This window comes from Asterias amurensis, chromosome 13, assembly GCF_032118995.1.
Source record: "Asterias amurensis chromosome 13, ASM3211899v1".
Taxonomy (NCBI): Eukaryota; Metazoa; Echinodermata; class Asteroidea; order Forcipulatida; family Asteriidae; genus Asterias; species Asterias amurensis.
The window spans coordinates 532,004-551,502 of record NC_092660.1 but is presented as its reverse complement, the minus strand read 5'-3'; the positions used below and the strand labels follow the sequence as shown (position 1 = coordinate 551,502).

The 19,499-nt window shown below is 39.6% G+C and overlaps 2 protein-coding genes across 2 annotated transcripts; one reads left to right on the top strand and one right to left on the bottom strand.

Moving 5' to 3' along the window:
* Positions 1 to 115: 115 nt before the first annotated feature.
* Positions 116 to 5,748, top strand: LOC139946563 (mediator of RNA polymerase II transcription subunit 8-like). Its single transcript, XM_071944263.1, has 8 exons — positions 116 to 389; positions 1,003 to 1,121; positions 1,649 to 1,683; positions 1,834 to 1,943; positions 2,545 to 2,685; positions 3,102 to 3,189; positions 3,691 to 3,867; positions 4,708 to 5,748. The coding sequence occupies exons 1-8, from the start codon at positions 384 to 386 to the stop codon at positions 4,785 to 4,787; spliced, it is 756 nt and encodes a 251-aa protein (XP_071800364.1). The 5' UTR covers positions 116 to 383; the 3' UTR covers positions 4,788 to 5,748.
* Positions 5,749 to 7,479: 1,731 nt separating this feature from the next.
* On the bottom strand, positions 7,480 to 18,734 carry LOC139946560 (histone-arginine methyltransferase CARM1-like). The gene is made up of 13 exons (XM_071944258.1): positions 18,568 to 18,734; positions 16,841 to 16,972; positions 16,480 to 16,595; positions 16,022 to 16,126; positions 15,590 to 15,700; positions 15,132 to 15,309; positions 14,298 to 14,388; positions 13,607 to 13,688; positions 13,201 to 13,376; positions 12,290 to 12,344; positions 11,546 to 11,628; positions 10,531 to 10,799; positions 7,480 to 9,977 (listed from the first exon to the last, which is right to left on the bottom strand). The coding sequence occupies exons 1-13, from the start codon at positions 18,698 to 18,700 to the stop codon at positions 9,712 to 9,714; spliced, it is 1,797 nt and encodes a 598-aa protein (XP_071800359.1). The 5' UTR covers positions 18,701 to 18,734; the 3' UTR covers positions 7,480 to 9,711.
* Positions 18,735 to 19,499: the final 765 nt, after the last annotated feature.

Here is a 19,499-nt window from a genome sequence, read left to right as displayed (position 1 = left end):
ACAGCTTCGGCTTTTGCTTTGGATTTGGCTTGACGCTCCGTTCTTTCGTCTGAAACCCTGAGTGCGTTTACGCAAAGCCGAACCCAAGCCGAAGCCGTCGTGAGTAGTCTCGTGGGGCCAGCAGTCTCGCGAGAATACACCGCGAGGGGAATCGGGGGAGATTCGGAACGCTATCACCGCGACAGACATTTAACGACTTGTCCGCAGTCTAAGGAAAAACGAGCCCGCCGCGGCCTCACTGCAATTCCACAGTTGGGCAACCCAACTACAGTTGGATTTATTCTGTAGCTGGGCCCCCCAATCGGCTCAGGAAAAAGAGAGTTAACCGAGTGACACTGACGGCAAATTAAACACTTTTTTGCTTTCCTTAAACCGGACGGAAAATGCAGGTTGGTTCAATTATAATCACAGTTATTGTGTTGATTTTGATTACTCCCTTTCCCCTCATCATATAATTACGAATACAGGCTTTATTTTATTTAAAAAGACATAAAAATTAAATAACATTTGTTTATTACTAATAGTTAATACGTAGGTAGTAGTATTGACGATTGTGTGTTTTGTCAAATGTCAGTAATAAATAAACTGGAAATAATCGTATGACCATATTGTCATTAACTAGACTGCACATAATTAATAATAAACTGACATTGACAGTGACATGACTGACATTGACAGTGACACTAGTCAGGACTGGGAACTGCACTACCATAGCCAGCCATTGGAGTTCATGCAGATGCATTGCATGCATGCAGTGGACAAGGACACTGACCACTGACTGAGGACATGAGGTTCATAAATTCTAACCTATCTAATCCTATCTAAGAATGGATGTCTGTGGTTTATATTTCTTGTATGATTGAATGCAGAAATCAAGGAAAAGGACAAACACTTATTTTCACTACAGTTGTTTCCCAACAACATCCTCAAAACTCAATCTTACCGGTTTGTAACGTAACGCTAATATAATATCTCTCTTTTTTTTCTCTCTCTTGTTGACAGAATCAAGAGAAGGCATTGGAGATTTCCTTAGAGGCTCTGACAAATCGAGTCCAAGATTTGAAGACATCCTTAATATCCTTCTTGGCCAAGCTTGAACTGGAACATGCAACACTCACATGGTATGCAATTCACAACTTGATCCATCGTGGATCGTCAAAACACGCACCCCAGTCGGTCGAGGGTGTAGCCTATACTGTACATCTTTCCTCTCCTTGCACCTCTTGGACATTGATTTGAATGCTGCCGAGGGCACTGTGTGGTTCAGTCCCATAGGGGTGTTGGAACATAGGGTGTATAGGGGTGTCGGAACATGGTAGAAAATTGGGGGATGTCGGAACATAGGTGTGTAGAAACATAAGGGTGTCGGAACATAGGGGTGTCGGAACGGTTCCGTCGCAACATAGGGTTGTCGGAACCTAGGGGTGATGGAACACATTGGGCAATTAAAAGTAGACTCAATTTCAAAAGTCTGCCAGATCCAGAATTAAGCAGGGGAGCTTAGATCGACAACCTTAAAATGGATTACTACTATTAACACAAATACCAAACTGTGTGAATGATGTTCAAGGTCGACCATGATGAATTAGGTTGATGTGAAACATAATGAACTTGCACTTAACTGTTTTTTTGTCTTTTTGTTCTGCAGGCCCTCTGTTCTCAACAGTTTTGCTTTACTATCAGGCAAGTGACTAAAAATTACAGACCATTATTCAGTTTATTGGAACTCAAAAGTACATACATGTAGCTAAGTTTTTATGGTCATTATTTTATGGAGTACTTGCCAATCTATAACCCTACTACAAATAATGAGTTTTTCTTTAATTTCTATAGGTCAGATTAACACACTGAACAAAGTGTTAAAGAGCGATAAGACTCCTGCTTTAAGGAATCTGGTCTTGCTGCCGCTGAAGCTGTCTCAGGATAGAGATGAAGAACTGGAGGTAACAGCGCCCTCATTGTACTAAGTGTGAACCATAGAGTCATTAGAACTAGAGGTTGCACTGGCCTAGTTCCAAGTCCAATCATGCATGGCACTAGTGCGCTTCAGCCCATTTTTGCCCCCTTCACATGGGACATTGAGCCCTAGGTCCTGTGAATTGGGATTGGTAGTCAAGAACCCAGAACACTTATCGGGGAAGAGTAGGGGTTGACCATGGCGTTTCTGATTCACATAGCAAGCATCCTTGTTTACAGTGATCTACAGTGATCTACAGTGATCTACAGTGATCAAGTTCATATAAGAGGCATCCTTGCTTTCATGACCAGAAGTGCAGGCCTCAAAATAATCTGTGGCACCAACAGCAATTGCTGTGGTGCCCTGTGCTTTTGCATTGGTGCCCTCTGCAAAGTTCCAATACAAATTAAAAAAAATTGTCCTCTTAGAAGTGACCCTTACCAGAGGGAAATTACTGTGCTTCTTCAAGAATGGAACTCAAGCCCTACAAAATATATAACAATATGATCCTAAATGGTCTGAGCAAGGTTTTAGTGCAGGGATGGATTTGAGCTAATCTATGACCGTCTGTTCTAACCGATATTTAGAAAATGACAGAGGGTCGTGTGCCAGCCTTCAACCATGAGGTTGTACCTAATTATCTACGCACCAAGGCAGAACCAGAGGTTGAGGAGAGAGAGTTGCAGATAAAGCAGAAGGCAGCTACCATAGCTCCTGAACAAGCTCAGGTAAATATTAAAGCTCTGTCATCATTCAATTGATTTTTAATCTCTAAAACTAGTCTAAAAGGGAAGGTGTTCATTTGGTTATCACTCTTTCGATTAATGGCAATAAGATCTTTTGGTTAGAAGCCTACATCAGCTTTTGATTTTATGAAGCATTGTGAGAAACATTTCACTTTGAAGCAATGTGGTTATATAAAAAGATGTAAGTTTTGATGCCTCGTAATCTGTATATGAGATAAGGCTTCTCAGATTGTGTTTTCATATTCGGGACTAATCTTCCTGGGTGGACATAACTCCCTATGGCTTGTTGACAGTTCCCAAAATACGAACATAACAACATTTAAGAAACAACATTTCTGTGCTCATATTGCTAATTTCACTCTCTTCATTTTGCCATAATTTTCTTTTGGGATTAACAGAAGCAGATTAACAGCATGAATAAACTTGTTAATCGAATCCTTGATATGGTGAACAGTGCGAAGGATGACTGGGAAGGCGATAATGCCGGTAAGACCCAAAACTATTTTAGAACTTACCCAGTCAATTTCTAACTTTTGCATCGGGGATAAAGACTAGAAGTTGGTTTTACCCATACACAGTTGTGTTTTAAGCACTTTGTACTGGGAACTTTCTCAAGGTTCTGTGAAAAAAAAATCCACAGTCAAATCACTAGATTGGGATTCAAACCAACGACCCTTGCTACTAGAACATCAAGCTAGCCCGATGGCTAGAGACAGATCAAATCCTGAGCAATGGGTACCTCAAAAGATGTTATACTTTGCATCGCGATAAAGAATATAATTTATTTTTCACCCTCAATCAAAAGAAGAAATCATTGATATAGGAAGGGAAACATTGACTTTTGAAAGAGGACTTTAACACAGATTGTCACGATTTGTTATTTGTATTTTATTTCCATACAAATCAACAGAACTGAGTCAGCATAATGTAATTAGGAAAACAGTTTCTAAACAGCTCCACTCATGATGTGTTCTTTTATTTTGCCAGCAATGAGGTTGACGTCACTGAGCAACTCTAATCCTACAGACACGGCGGCATTAGTCGGAGCTATAACCAACGGTAGAGGGCTGAAACCCATCCGTATGCCTGTACAAGGTCAACATAGCATTCCGGGTCAACCAGGGGGACCAACCCTATCACAACCACAGAGACAAGATCAGCATGGTTAGTTATTACTAGTATTGTCCGGGGGGAACCAACCCTATCATTATCATAGAGACATAACCAGCATGGTTAGTTATTACCAGTATTGTCCAGGGCCAGGGGAACCAACCCTATCACAATCACAGAGACATGACCAGCATGGTTAGTTATTACTAGTATTGTCCAGGGGGAACCAACCCTATCACAATTGCAGAGACAAAACCAGCATGGTTAATTATTAATAGTATGGTCCAGGGGGAACCAACCCTATCATAAGCATAGAGACAACACCAGCATGGTTAGTTATTACTAGTATTGTCCAGGGGGAGCAAACCCTATCACCATCACATAGACAAGACCAGTATTGTTAGTTACTACTTGTATTGTCCCGGGGGGAACCAACCCTATCACAATCACAGAGACAAGACCAGCATGGTTAGTTACTACTAGTATTGTCCAGGGGGGGGGGGGGGGCAACCCTGGTTTACTCATTTGAACTCTAGCCAGCCACACTGCTTGGAATTAATTTTGGACTGGTCCTGAGAATTTCAGGGACCTTTGGCTCGTAAACCACGTTACCTTTAAGCGAGAAACATGTTAAGTAACAAAGAACTTTCTTCCTGCGTTTGGTACTTGGGCATTACTATGGATGGATTACACATGACGTCTTTGACTACCATCTTTGATGGCAAACAATGGAAGTGTCTACGCATGTATGCACTGCGCACGACACTCGTCCAGTGATAGTCTTTCATGCGTGCACGCTTCATCAATGGTGGCAGCTCATGCTAGGGGACTGTTGTTAACAGCTTTAGCATAAAAATAGTAACAAGGTATTTGTTCTTTTTTCCCCCTGTACAGTTGCCATGGGTAAAGCACAAAGTACCATCAAAACTAACATCAAGGCTGGAGTAACTGCACATCCATACGGTCATAGATGAAGTTCATCAAGCATCTCTTAATGTTTTAGTTTACTGTAGATTATCTTGCAGTCATTAAGACCGGTTCAAAGTTACTGCGAATGCGAAATGAAGTTTGACGTAACAGGGCTGTTTTCGCACTGAATGTTTCGCAGGGGTTAAGCATGTCAAGCCAACTGACGCGAATTATTTGTTGCAAATTTGAGATGTCGAAATTTGTATCGCATTGGCAGGAAGTATGAACCAGGCTTTGGTTTTGTTATTTTTTATCTTTCCGAAAAATAGTTTATGGCATGATGTTGGTTTTGAGCCTAGCAGAGTCTTAAAGGCCTATTTGTTTTTGCATTTATACCATTTATACCTTTTGGTTGGTCAGTAGTTTGCTACAACTTGTTTCTAATTGTCTTATTTATTTGGCCCATGACAAGAAAGAGACATGCAGGCAGGGAATACCAAAAAATATGTGAACTTAAAACAAGAAAGACGTTTAGAGGGAATTTGGTTGAGGGTACAACAGAAAACATTGGAGTGACAGGAAGGAAGATGGTGGAACAAGATAAGAATTTAACTGTTATAAGTGACACTCCTGGCGCATGTCAAGTCACATCAGTTTGACCTGTGCATAGGAGTAAACTAACAAACTGACTGGAAATTTAACGGTTGTTTTGGGGGATGTTAAATTACCCAGGAACTTGCTGGTGTTAAAGTTCTGTAGTGTGAATAGGGATAATGAAGGGCGTCATACACGTCAAACTAAAGAATAAATCAATTTCTTGATGGAGACAAATATTTCAAGTGATACATTTATTTGATTTCTGGTTGCACCTTCCTTGCTAATTCATTTCAATCCATAGTTAACTTACTGTCATCTCGGGTGTTTCATTCTGGTGAATAAAATCATACTGAAATGTCTATCAAATGTTCGTTTTTGCAATCAAATATTGTACCAGCCTGAATAACAAATAAAATACCACAAAGTGTATTTCTGGACATCAATGGCTGTTTTTCCCCCGCAACCTTATCTCAAAACTATAACTCTAATACCAACTTCAGTTTCCCTAAAATACAAACGTAAATTTAATTCTGGAAAGTTTTCATCGCCCTGTATCATAGTTTATTAATATCCAAAACAAATTTCAGCCAAATATTACGAGTAACTGTACTGAACAAACCTAAAACGGTTTGCTTTGCTAAAACAAATGTTTAAACAGAAAACCCCCCCAAACCACCTCGTTCCTTTTACATTTACAAATATGAGACTTCCAGGTATACCACAGTACAGACATGTCCCCGTTACCTTTTGATTTAATAAATACAATAATAATAATAATGATTTTGCTGTGCCAGAATCCACTCTTATTGGCACTCCTGTTGCATGAAGGTTATTATCCCTGTCACTAAGCCATTTATTTCATTCCTTAACCCATCTCAATCTATGAAGAGAATGCAGAATGGTCTGTCAAGTATGAAGCGCGCAAACACCCGTTTCAGACAGACGCGACAAAGTTGCGCAAAACCAAATTGATCGGTGTATGGGTAAAACAAAAATGAATAATTGTTTCCGTTGAAATTTAATATTAACATCTATTAAAAAAAATCTATTATTTTCAGTTCAGTGGACTTAATAATGTACAAGAAAACAGTGGTCTGTTCCATGACAAATATTCATCCAGTAAACATGATCTGTAGGCAAACTTAAACAGAGTAGGTGCATAATTTATTCATTTAAATAATAGATCTAAAAGGAGTCAAAAAGGCGTGATATGACACGACAGCAAGCGACATCTTCATATGATGCGGAAAATCAATTAACAATTTTGGTACACATTTAGTGCAACATTTTTACTTAAAGATTATGGTATTAAAAGGCCTGATATTTTTATTGTTCTCTTATTATTAATCAAGCATAGAGTCTGGATTTTCTTGCTCTGTAGATCGATCCATTAAGTTCCACCCCTTTAAAACTAACCAATAACAATTGAGACGAGCGTCAAACTAACCAATCACAATTGGGACAAGCATCAAACTACAATTGAGATATATGTCAAACTGGACGCGTCAACAAACAATTGGGCACAAAAGTAAAAAATAGTAGAATCCCTAGTAATAAACTACAGGAGAAACTGACTGGGTTAAATTATTCTCATTTGAGGTTTAACAAATAAAAATTGACAAGAGCTGTACTTGAACCTGCAACTTCCGATTTAACTTGCACCAACTGAGATATCTAGGTCTGTGAGGGTGGTCTCCCTATTTTATCAATATTTTGTCGGTGGGTGCCAGTTAGAAAAGCTATTCAACCTGTTACTGCCATATAGCCAGGGATCACACCATAGTTAACGATACAACCTGGGAAGCGACATTACACAATTGACACAAGCTGTCGGCTGGCACAAGGGTAGGCGAGTAGCGTGGTGCAGTTATTGCTGAAGGTTTAAGGGCAGAGATGCACCTGTCCATTGCAGTTGAGCAGTGTTACTAGACTTGGTAGGGCTAAATGTACCAATCTAAAGGGCCTTGTCACATGAGGCAACTTTTATGGCCAACTTGGAGCCAGCATTTCTGAATTTGTTACTTCACTGATGTCATGTTGGACTATAAATAAAACGGCCTTGCCCTTGAGGCAAAAAACAAACAACCTGGCTTTGTAAAAGGCTACCAATTTTTATGTTTGACATTCCAGTTTTTAGAAAACGATAGAAAAAAGAAAAAGTTGAAATGTAAGTAAAATCTGATGTTTTTAATAACAATGTTTGAACGAATACAAGAACAAATCTGAATACAATATTCCCATATTACAACCCTACATAGCGCATTGATATAGAGGAACATGTCTAGCAGGATCTCTTTGCCTATTGTGTCTTATGGTATGATTTATTTTTCAAGTTTACAGGCAAACATCACTCATGGGCTTGCACAAATAAAAGAACAATAACATCCCCAAGCATTTGAGGGCAGCCTACAAAAATGGCCGATGAAAATCTCTAGCTCCAGTTGAGTACAGTCTCAACTTGCTAGTTTTCTTTTTAAAACAACTAAAGGTAAATACTTGTACACCACGAACGACTGGGAAAGATTCTATTACCATTATTTAATACTCAACAATCTACAACTACGAGGGCCTAATTGCATGGCTCGGCTTACCGTGAAATTTAGCACTTTACAGTCACCATTCTCTCAGCTTAGTACCAAATTTCTGCGCAAGCTGTTGAAAGAGAAGAATGCTTAGTAATGTTAAATGTGCACGCACACAAGCAAACTTTGCTTACTCAAATATGCTTAATTTAAGCACATTCTTTTCTGCTGACCTAAGCCTTGATAAATGCTAACCATAAGCAGAGCCATGAAACAGAACCCTGATCTTCATTTATACTAAAAATGATGGAAACGGCCAAAACATGGTACAAGTAACAATCTGGTATGTACATTTGATTATTGAGAGAAAACAGTATATTCAATTGCTCCGTGTACAAGAGCAAACACAATGATTCCTGTCTTAATTCAGCTTAACAACACAATAAGAGTAAAGATATTGGGGTGCAAAAAAGGTACATTTGCTGTTTACAACAATTGCCACATTTTTACAGGATATTTATTTTGTGATAAAGCTGACAATAACAGTCTTTTACAAAGTATTCAATGATGTTTTGAAGAGTAAATTCATTACAATCCCATTGTAGTCATTATTTTTATTTCTTACCAATCACTTTAAGAAAACACAAATAAATAACTTTTAGAAAATGTGCTCCTTTGTGTAGACATTCACACTAAGTGTTGTAAACAGGATAGACCCTCCTCGGAAAGTAAATATAGCTTGTTGTCTTTGTCTTCGTTTGATGCTACAAACACTATAAAAAGGTACAAGGCACCACTCCCAACTTTAGTCTGCTCCCAGCTTGGGCCCCAATCCCAGCTTAGGCCCCACTCCCAACTTGGACTAAGCAAACGTGGGCTCTGTCCTCAATTTTGAAGCAGTGCACATTTTGCACAGTATTCAACACCATACGGAGTGTTGAGCCTCGGCTCAAACATAATACAATGGTTTGGAAGAAGTCCTACATGTAGCATTCGTATTTCTTTACAGCCTACATGAAATTTAACAAAATGGCCACAGCATGAATATGGCTCATGTAAAAAAATTGTAAAAAATACACCGCACAAAAACAGCAGGGGTCGATTTCACAAAGAGGTAGGACTAGTCCTAACTTAGGACTAGTCCTAAGAGATATACAAATTGCATGGATAGTCCTAAGTTAGGACAAGTAACTGGTCCAAACTAGAGATAAGACTAGTCCTAACTCTTTGTGAAATCCACCCCAGGTGACACACAAGTTACGCATCACCACGGTGAAGTTTACGCATCACCATAGTCAACTTTATGCATCACCATGGTGAACTTTACACATCACCACAGTGCAATTTACGCATCATCACGGTGAACTTTAAGATGGCCTCTGATCGACCTTGCATCAACAAAAAACAGTTGGCGACTGACTTTTCAGGATTACACTGCGCCTGAGCTAAGACCATCAGGAACTTTTCAGTCGGAGATTATTTACGACCTGAGCGTACCTGCGATGATTTTAAGACAATCTGACACAACCGTCGCTCGTAAAATTAACAACCCTAAGAGTAAAACAATGTCAATTTGGGTCGGGACCCAATGGCAGGCACACAATTTGTCAGTTGTTGTGACCTGAGCATTTACTGCACATTGCCGATGGTTTGATGCGGGCGCAAGAAAATTGTAGGTCGACCTGAGGCCGGCTTTACGCATCACCACAGTGAACTCATTTATACAGTTTATTAGCTAAAAAAGAAGAGGAGAAGACGACCAAATCTCCATTATGGGATATATGTGGTCTGATTAAATTACATGTCAAGATTAGTGAATCGATGGAATAGTAACGTCTAAAGAATCTTACTTGACTACCTGACATCCTTTTTACCCTTGGACACCTGGCTGACCCTGAAGAATAACAGTGCCTGGCTGCAGGCTTAGCTGATCAGTCGCTCCGACGATAGAGAACTGAGCGGGGGCCACCATAGGGAAGGCGTTTGTGGTTGCAAAGGTATTGTGTCCGTTCTGCATATAGGGGAGCGTACCGTTGCTCATTAGGGCACCTACAGATGAAGGGATCTGAATGGTTTGCTGACGTTGGGTCGTGCCTCCTGGTAGTATGCCTGTATGGCTGATTGGTTCTGCATTGGCTGTAGGGTAACAACAATAACAACATACGTATTTTTATCAGTTTACTATGTGTGTTTTATTTCTTGTGTGTTCTTCATTGCAATACCTACCGAGGTGTGGTGTTTCTAAGGGGAACGCTGTTAAGTAGGATTTGAAACTTTGCATGGTGGAAATACGATATAGAAAGGTTTGCGGGAACGCTGTTGTTATAACAGATGAGACTGATCAAAAGGCCATATGAACAAGCGCCATCTTTAAAATACATTGCAATGAATCTTGGAAAACCAAGTACAGTTCAAAAATATATCTAAACTGCCAAGATGGATGCCATGTTGTTAATTTACATGTAACTATGCCAGGTTTTAAAGTTGTGTGCTGCATTGATTCAAAATCAGCGCACATGGAACGGCTAGACTGTCCAAATTGTACAAAATAAAAACTTTGCGACATGGAATTGCTTGACTTACCCAATGGTATAAGATAAAAACCACCATAAAACTTGCGATACGGAATTGCTAGACTTATCCAATGGTATAAGATTAAAACTTTGCGACATGGAATTGTTAGACTTACCCAATGGTATAAGATTAAAACTTTGCGACATGTTTGGTTGTACAGATGACACCCCCTGCATGCTGTTAGTATCTTGTAGACCATTAACGGCAGTAGGCTGAGGGATTCCTTCCCAATACTTCTCACTGGGAGATGTCTCATGGCTACCAGTAGGGGGCTGCGGCTGCTGGCCCGTGTAATGAAAGAACGGATTCTTCAGGTCCAGTCGGTTGTTGGAACGGGCACCGCTGCTGTCGGACTGCAACTCGATGTCGATATCATAACTTTGTCTGCGACAGAGAAAGAAACCATCTGATGTAACTAACTGAAGGAGTACTCAAATTGTTGGTATCTTGTGGAAACCAAGAACAACAAAAAAAGGAAAACAAAGATCTCCAGGGTTTAAACTTTGGGGAAAAATCCCCAAGACCGCAGGACCTGCAGCTCATAAGTTTTACTGGAAGAATTCTTTTTACCTGACCAGGCTTTATGATGAGGAAAGACTTGTAAGGCAAGAATCAACATGATGACACAGGCCGTGGTGGGAATGTATTCAGGTGATGTTTGCGATAGAACAATGTGTAAATCTCTTTCAATAATAATAATAATAATACTAATAATAATTGGGGGGGGGGCTAATCATCCTTACTCACAGCTAAGAGCTGAATTGCGAAGGATGCGGCTTAACGTGTTCGGGAAGCAGGCATGCAAGGGCGCCAGCCACATCCACCCATTATGACCACAGAGCACAGCCAAGATCGAAAGTGTTTGATTTTTCCCGAGGGAGGAAAACCGGATGGTCTGGAAAACCCTCGTAGCACAACAGAGAACCAACGCACAACTCAACTCACATATGGCCCTGACCGAGACTCAAACCGGGGTCACCTTGATGAGAGGCGAGCGCCAACCATACCACCCTTGCAAGTAGTGTTGGTTATGAAAAGAACCAATGAGTTGTCAACCATGGTGCTTCCACAAACCTCAATTACCTATTAATGGCAATGAATACCAGGTAAGCTTTCATTGGTAACCTTACCTTTTATTAGCGATGAGTACTACTTTTCCAGACAGACTCTGTCCTTGCTTGACATAGATTGGGGCCCTTAGTAGACATCGTACCTGCAACAAAAACACACAATTACATGAGTTTAGTTAAACATTAACATTAAACATGCATTTTTTCTACAAGGGGACAATAAAATACCCGCATAAAGTACCCTGATTACGTTTATAAAACCAAATCATAACAAGTACACAGGTACAATGTCATCAGTTATTAGTGATGTTTGAAGCTTTGCATGGTGTGGATAATAATATAAAAAAGATAGTAAACTTCAAAATTCAAGGAACATATTTTCCAAAGTATCAAACACAATAAAAGCTTGTGGGTACAATCATATTATTTAAACCTTTTTAAACCAACACTTCTACCAAATAGTTGTATACATGTTTGTACCCTAAGCCTTGAAATAACCCACAGCACCCACAGTAGTTGCTGTGGTGTCCTGTGCTTTTGATGTGGGGCCCTTTGCAAAGATCCAATACAAAATTTTCATTTTTCTCATAGAAATGCACTTTGACTGTGACGTCACGAACAACACAAACCCCCAACCCACAGGTACCCCGAAATTGACCCCAGGACACATCTTTACAGCAGAGTGCGGGGACCACTTGACATTATATGGCGGCGCCCACAATCCAAGATGGCCGTTAAGGATAATTAGTGAAGATTATTATTACTATTATTATAAAGTAAAAACAGTTTATAAGTGTAACTCACCTGATACCAATGTGTGAGAGGTTCTGTGGGTGCTGTTGACAGCCACACAGTTTGCCTGATAACAAAATCAATCACAACAAATCAAGAAATGTTAATAATTATTGTTCCGAGAACTTGGGTTTGATTTACAGCCAAGTCCATTGTAGGAGGTGGTAGGAAGAGGTTGCTAATATAACTGATAATAGTAATTAGTAATATTATTAACACACATGAATACACATCTCCTGATGACGACCAGAGCATAGGTATTGACAAAGTGCTTTGACATGGAGATCAAAGCGCAGAACAAGAATAATAACTACATGTACTTATGAAGCAGCAATAAAACAATACATTACAATGTTTAAACATTCTGAAAACTACCAAGAAAATTAGAAAGAGAGACAAGTAAAATCAAAAGCTCAAAGAGTGAGGCAAAGAAACGCTGTTCAAAGGCGCATTACAATGGATCTGTTTGGATGAAAGTGTAACAACATTACCATGGCAATACAGAGTTACATACAGACTTCAGGCAAACATGGATGTTTTTCTTTCATTATTCTGTTCAATGACCAATTGAGGCAAGTTTTCACGGGTTTGATATTTTATGCATATAGTAGGATATGCCACATGAGAACACACTTCTTTGACAATTACCAAAGGTGTCCAACGCCTTCAAAGGCTGACAAAATGTGTACATTGTTCCGCAGAAGGCGACATCAAACCAGAAAGCCAGTCCATGCACAGCGCCAGACTGATGAGCAATAAACTGAAGTGGTATTTCTATAATGTGTCCCGAATTCATGTGTACTTACATTGTTCCACAGAAGCCGACATCGAACCAGAAAGCCAGTCCATGCACAGCGCCAGACTGATGAGCAATAAACTGAAGTGGTATTTCTATAATGTGTCCCGAATTCATGTGTACTTACATTGTTCCACAGAAGGCGACATCGAACCAGAAAGCCAGTCCATGCACAGCACCAGACTGATGAGCAATAAACTGAAGTGGTATTTCTATTCTGTGTAGATCACTCTCATGGGCCTTGAGGAAATCCACTGTGTACTTCTGGGACCGAGCCAAACATATTCTGATGTCAAAGGTGTCCTGTTAACAAGAAAATAAAGTACATCATTTGAATTTGGAATCAGGCAGTAGATGGTATTGAATGGCCAGACAGTAGGAGGGTTGACTGTGTACTTTACTGTGTAAATATCTGCCCAACGCAATATCATATTGCAGCCTGGCATATTTTATCAATCATTCAAAGACAGTGGATAATTTTAAGCGTTCAAACAGTAGGAGGGTTAATCCCCTCGCTGGTGTTGATAACTTACAACAATAGGTTGTCTTAGATATTCCTGGAGGGCTTCCTCCCTTAGACTAGTGAGATTCACTCCATGGAAGGATTGCTGGTACCTGGGAGAGAGAGAGAGAGAGTGAAAAATAATTATTGACAGATTTATTTTATCTTCTTGGCAAAGAATCTAACACCTGTTTCAGGCAGGTGCGACTCATAATAAAGACATGTGATGCACTAGAAGTCTAAAGATCAACTGTTGCAGTCGTTCTGAATGACTTTGGGTCGCCTTGGTTTCATCGATCTTATCATGACCTGAGCCAATGTAAATGTTATGTTAAGTTTACCTGTCTGAAACCAAAATTTATTTGGGTCGACCTAGAGTCGCTTCTAATCTATTTGGTTCGGCAGGGCTCTTGCGCCCCTGTCTGAAATGAGTGTAAGGAAACTGCAAAAAAAGATTTGTTATTCAGGGTAAATCCATCTTGATGCCAGAGGCAAAATTGCATCGAACTGTCCATATAAAACTACATGCTTTTAAAAATTATATGGTGCTATGTAAAAGGATTAGGTTTCATAATTCAAACATAGTCCCACATACCTTGCAGGAAAATACTGAATGTTAAAGCTCCTTGAGTGTCACTGAGTGATGGATATGAGCGCTATATAAGAAGCCACTATTATTATTAGGGTAAACCATAAACATGGGACAGAAAGACAACACTCACCAGAAATTGGCTTTTGTGAACTGCTCCATGTAGATCGCATCATCTGAGAACGGTGCACAGTGAAGCTCACCGATGGTGGGGAACATTTTGCCTAAATAAAAACATTTCAGTAATGTTTATCAGATTTTCTAATATCAGTTTGGTAAGGTAAATGTAGGAAAAAGTTACTTTTCTGACATTGAAATCTGAAGATGCAGGCATTGAATTAACCTACGACACCCACAGTATTTGCTGTGGTGTCATGTGCTTTTGCTTTGGTGCAAAGTTCCAATACAAATTGACAGTTTCCTGATAGAGGTATCCCTAATTGGAGCAAAATTGCAACCAGTAGTTTACAATTGGTCCTTGCACAAACTTGGCTAGTCTATCACTCTTAATTGCTAAGCAAAGTGTGACGTCACAATACAAATCACTTTGGTAATAATACTGAAAACTCATGTTAAGATCATACTTGGCTCTTTGTGAACCTGGCCCAATTATTCTTGACTACTTGAAAAGAAGGTAAGCATGACAAAAAGATGCTGACCAGAATAAGGCCACCAGCAAAACAACCAGCCATACTACCATGTCATTTGTACAACCTGTGACTGGTATCCGGCTCATTTCTACAAGCAAACAAATGTTTTTAAAGCAATATTTGAACTAGCCAACCGGAACACTTGAACAAAATTCTGCCTTGTTCTCAGAAGTTCTAACCAGCATTGGGCCAGCAAATCCCTGTAAAGGGAGAACACTGAGTGTGACAAATGTTGACCCAATATTGACCACAATGTTGACCCCTATATTGAACCCAATATCGACCCCAATGTTGACCCCGAATCTCCGGTCACTCACCTCCTGGTTTGAGGAACTTCTTAGCATGTAGATAACTTTCCAGCATGCGCTCATTGAATAACATGTAGCCCATCGGTTCAGAGATGATGATATCAACCTGTTCAGGCACTTGTAACTCTTCAATTTTCCCGGCAAGAATAGTGATACGATCAGACAACTTGTTAGCTTCAACTAATGCCTGTAGGGATGAAGGGCAAAGAAGTTCGAAGGTCAGAGAAGGTCGAAGGTCAGAGAAGGTCGAAGGTCAGAGCGGGAGGGGGAGGGGTGAAATGTAAATTATAATGATTCTCATTACACCCCATCTGAAGGACGCAGGAATAATGGTAAAGTGTCTAGCTGATCAGAAACACCAGAGCTTGAGTCCGGTATTCTTATCCGCTCGGCCACGAAAAGACACAAAAGAAATAATAAGATTGGTGCCTCATTTGAATGTTCCCTGGTACCAGCATCTTGTTTACCTGTGCCTGGAGAGCGATGGAGCTGGCTTCTACAGCATAGACTTTTTTGGCACCAGCTTGGACTGCGAAAAATGACAAGATTGCTGACCCGGCTCCCATATCCAGTACAACCTGTAAATAAATACAAACAAGTTTTACAAAAATGAATGTACAAAATTTATCTATGAATTCCGTTTGAAGTTTTGTTTGTGCTTAGCTACTCATTGTGCTTGAGCAGCTCTATGAAATTGGGCTCTGGTCTAAAAAGCTGTAGATACATCTTTAGAATTAGAATTATTCATTCAGCCAATGTTAAAATTTTAAAAACCAAAACATCAGAAACTTAAGTGCACCTCAGGCTCTCCAGAACAACAATAACAAAATTACATTTATAAACACTAACAAAGAATGAAAGGAAAAAACATCAATGGGAAAGTTCCCGAGAAGTTCGACCTTATTCCTGAAGTCCTCATGATTCTGCAGCATGGCCTTTTGGTACGTCGAAGTCCGGAAGTAATCCTGCATCATATTCTGCTGCTGTGACAAGTACCCATAAAACTACAGGAAAACGGCCAAAAAAATAAGTCGTTAGAATATTAATATGCATGTTTGAAAGCACCTTCCACTAATACTCAACTCTGTTTATTTGTTTGTTTGTTTAAATGATCTTTCCGTCTAAGGAAACTCAACAAACTCCTACAACATGTACAAGAGGATATACACACTAAACTGGCAATAGCCAATCTGTCTCATACAAACTTTGTTTTTTTAGGTTTAATGTCTATGATTATGAATCGCACAAATCAAGAAATTTTGACAGTGCCTCAAGAGTGTCATTTCTGACTTAAATGCTAAAAGTATATGGATATGTCCTTTGTTAAACTCAATAATTACCATGGCAACATATTTACCTGAAAGTACTGAGATGCAGAGGCTTCTTCTGTTCTTTCTGTAAACACCGATTCCTTGGTGGTGCTGGTCGCATTATGTATAGCGCCCTCAACGATGTTATGGAACCTGGATAACTCTGTATTATTGAAATATTAAAGATCTTGTCAAGGTACCGTTGTAATGTACAAAACCACTGTAAATAAAAAAATCATACATTTAGTCACGGACCTTCGCTCTTAAAGGAGCACAGTAATTCTTGCCTCTGGTAAGGGGCACCTACCAAAATGGCTAAAGCTTATTATGGGATTTTACATGTCACTTCAAACCGTTAGATTTTCAGACATTTTTGACACAGACATTAAACTTTTTATGTACACTTACCAAAGTCAGAGCCAAAATGCAGCAGTACGGATCTGCCCTGCATGTTGACAAGATATGTGTGTTTGCTGGCCTGGCAACATTTCACATTTTTACTGTCAAGTGAAAACCTCAGCATCTGTTGGCCGCTCGAACCTGAAGGAGGAAGTAAACAAGACCATAATATTAACCCATAAACATTTTGAGTGGCAACATTCCCCATATGGAATCCTCCATTTTTCTTTCCAGTTATTGACACATTTCACCTGGCGTCATCAGCAGAAAAATCTTGAATGCGCCATACTGGTAGGCAATTTCACTGTGCGTTTTTATATTCACTCTATGCTGCGCGTTATGCAGTGAAAGGGTGCGTTTTAAGCGACGCGGCATTAATACGCGTAAACCTAACTGCCCACCAACATGGTGAGCGTGGCATTGGTCGCCGCGTGTGATATGCGTGCAAGGGGTCAATATGAACAAAGATCCATCACATCACAAGGAAAATATCAGGCCACAAATCCTTAGGATGAATGTGTGGTCGTTTGGTTTGTACATGTACATGTAATCTTTGTATAGTGCATATAAAATAGAACTTCATGCACGATACAACATAAAGAGAGTAGTACTAATCACTTTAGTGTGGCGCAATATGCTGTTAATCAAACCAGGAACACAGGGACGAACCCCCCTTCTTTTGTTGATAAGTGGACTGGGTCATTTTACGTGCATTACACAACACATGAGACCAGTGGCTTTTTGTTCCATCCGAAGGACAAATCAATGGTTAAGCATGGACGTTCTTCCTCCATGGGTTAAGTGTCTCGCTTAAGGACACACGTGTCACGACTGGGACTCAATTACCCTATGCTCAAACCAACACTCTGCTGATCAGAAACACCAGAGTTTGAATTCAGTGCTCTTAACCGCTCAGCCAAGACACCTCCACAGTCATCACTTGCATACAACATGATTAGATGGGATGCAATAGTACTCTTATATAAACGTAAATGTGTTGCCAAATGAAAACATCAGTTTGCAATGAAATCCTAGTGTTTAAAACTCAGAAAAGTCAAAATGTTATGGGCAAAAATTGTTATGTAAATACTCAATGAAAATGACAAATAATCAGAATCCTGAATATAGATTATTTGGACAAAAAAAAATAAAAACATAGACTCAATATTTTTAACTTACAAAGATACAAATATAGTGATTTGTATCAAAAAAGATGGTTCTTTTAAATGTTTGATATTGTGAGTTTCTAAACTAAATAGAACGACAAGTAAATCAATGCAATGATCAATTGCAAGGGCCACAAAAAATATAAAAATAAAAATAAAAAAACAAGTACCCTAAAAATGGATACTAAAAAATTAATGTAAACAATCGCTGTTGTTCTTTACTTAGTCTTTGTTGTTGGTTGTGTGTGGCTGTGATCATCTGAACAATTAGTGAAATTGACAACATTTTATTATGAATGATCGTCTGATCGTGTGTGGTTTAAATAAAAAGAACAACTTCAAAATTAAATTCCATGAAAGATTGTAAAGCCAAAGAAGCAGCACACAATAACGCACTTTTAAAATATTAAAACCACGCATTCAATTCAACAGCACAATAATGACCCCATTAAAATGTACGCCATACCGGCTGCTGTGCACACAATGGGCAATCCAATATGGAGTTATTCATTGAAAACGAAACACATGACGACACACACGACTGGAAAATTCATCAAAAACCAACTTTACCATTATATATCGTAACCACGGGCTGATCATTTTCAGTAACGACTTCTAATCTAAGAATGGATTCCGTTCTTTGTAAAATATCGCCATGATCTGACAAAGATCGGAGGCTTACACCCTCAAACACGACTGCCATGATGTGCTTTTCGCCCTTGTTCAATGTGTCCCGAATTCCGGACGTGACAGAATAATGTAAAGAGCGCCCTCTTTTGATCATAGCTCAAGGCAATTATTTGTCTTTTTCACCGAATTGTGTACTTTTGTTTATGAAAAAGTGTATTTGTAAATATTGGATTGAATGCATGTATTAAAATACGTGTTTTACATTGTTCTCTTCAGCTTCTTCCTTATTGTTTGTTTTATTTGCGCTCGGTGTTTTTTTTTACAGATAATGTGAGTTAAAGGTCATTAACTTCGTTTCGAGCACAACACAAAATTCGGTGCTAGACTGTATCCGTTTCGACCGTCAAAGTCGAACACCAACCTTGGTTCATACTTCTGAAGTAAGGGGCTGGGGACGCGTCCCCACTTTTGAGGAGACTTCAGTCCCTCCATGTTTTTACCATAAAATTATTTTCATGAGAATCAAGTTTTGCATTTTGCACTGTGGAGACCGAACCCTGTTTCCCTGTTTTCCTGGGGATGGGATGTTCCCCCAATTTGCGTTAACTCGTGTGAACGGAAGGGTGCCTGCGCCTGTCATCTCATACTTTACTTTTCAGGGATGTTTACTATTATTTTACTGGTGTGACGCGCTGTCTGCCATTGTCCAAATTCTTCTTCTTAAATTTTGAAGGCTTATTGTATTGTTTCGTTCGCCAATTTGGCCTCTAAATGGCCTAAGATTGCACCACAGAGTATCTAGAATGCAAAGTTTTTCCGGGCCCTTAAGCGGTCCCGGACCCATGCCGTAAAGGCTTCACACTCGCATAAAT

Bases quoted from the DNA above. Each gene is read 5' to 3' on its own strand.
- LOC139946563 (XM_071944263.1), top strand. The intron at 2,686-3,101 runs GTAAATATTAAA...TGGGATTAACAG, and splicing joins TAGCTCCTGAACAAGCTCAG to AAGCAGATTAACAGCATGAA. The intron at 3,868-4,707 runs GTTAGTTATTAC...CCCCCTGTACAG, and splicing joins ACAGAGACAAGATCAGCATG to TTGCCATGGGTAAAGCACAA.
- LOC139946560 (XM_071944258.1), bottom strand. From the start codon at position 18,700: ATGGCAGTCGTGTTTGAGGGTGTAAGCCTCCGATCTTTGTCAGATCAT. The intron at 13,689-14,297 runs GTGAGTGTTGTC...TCTCTCTCCCAG, and splicing joins TTCACAAAAGCCAATTTCTG to GTACCAGCAATCCTTCCATG. The intron at 11,629-12,289 runs GTGAGTTACACT...TTTTTGTTGCAG, and splicing joins CTCTCACACATTGGTATCAG to GTACGATGTCTACTAAGGGC.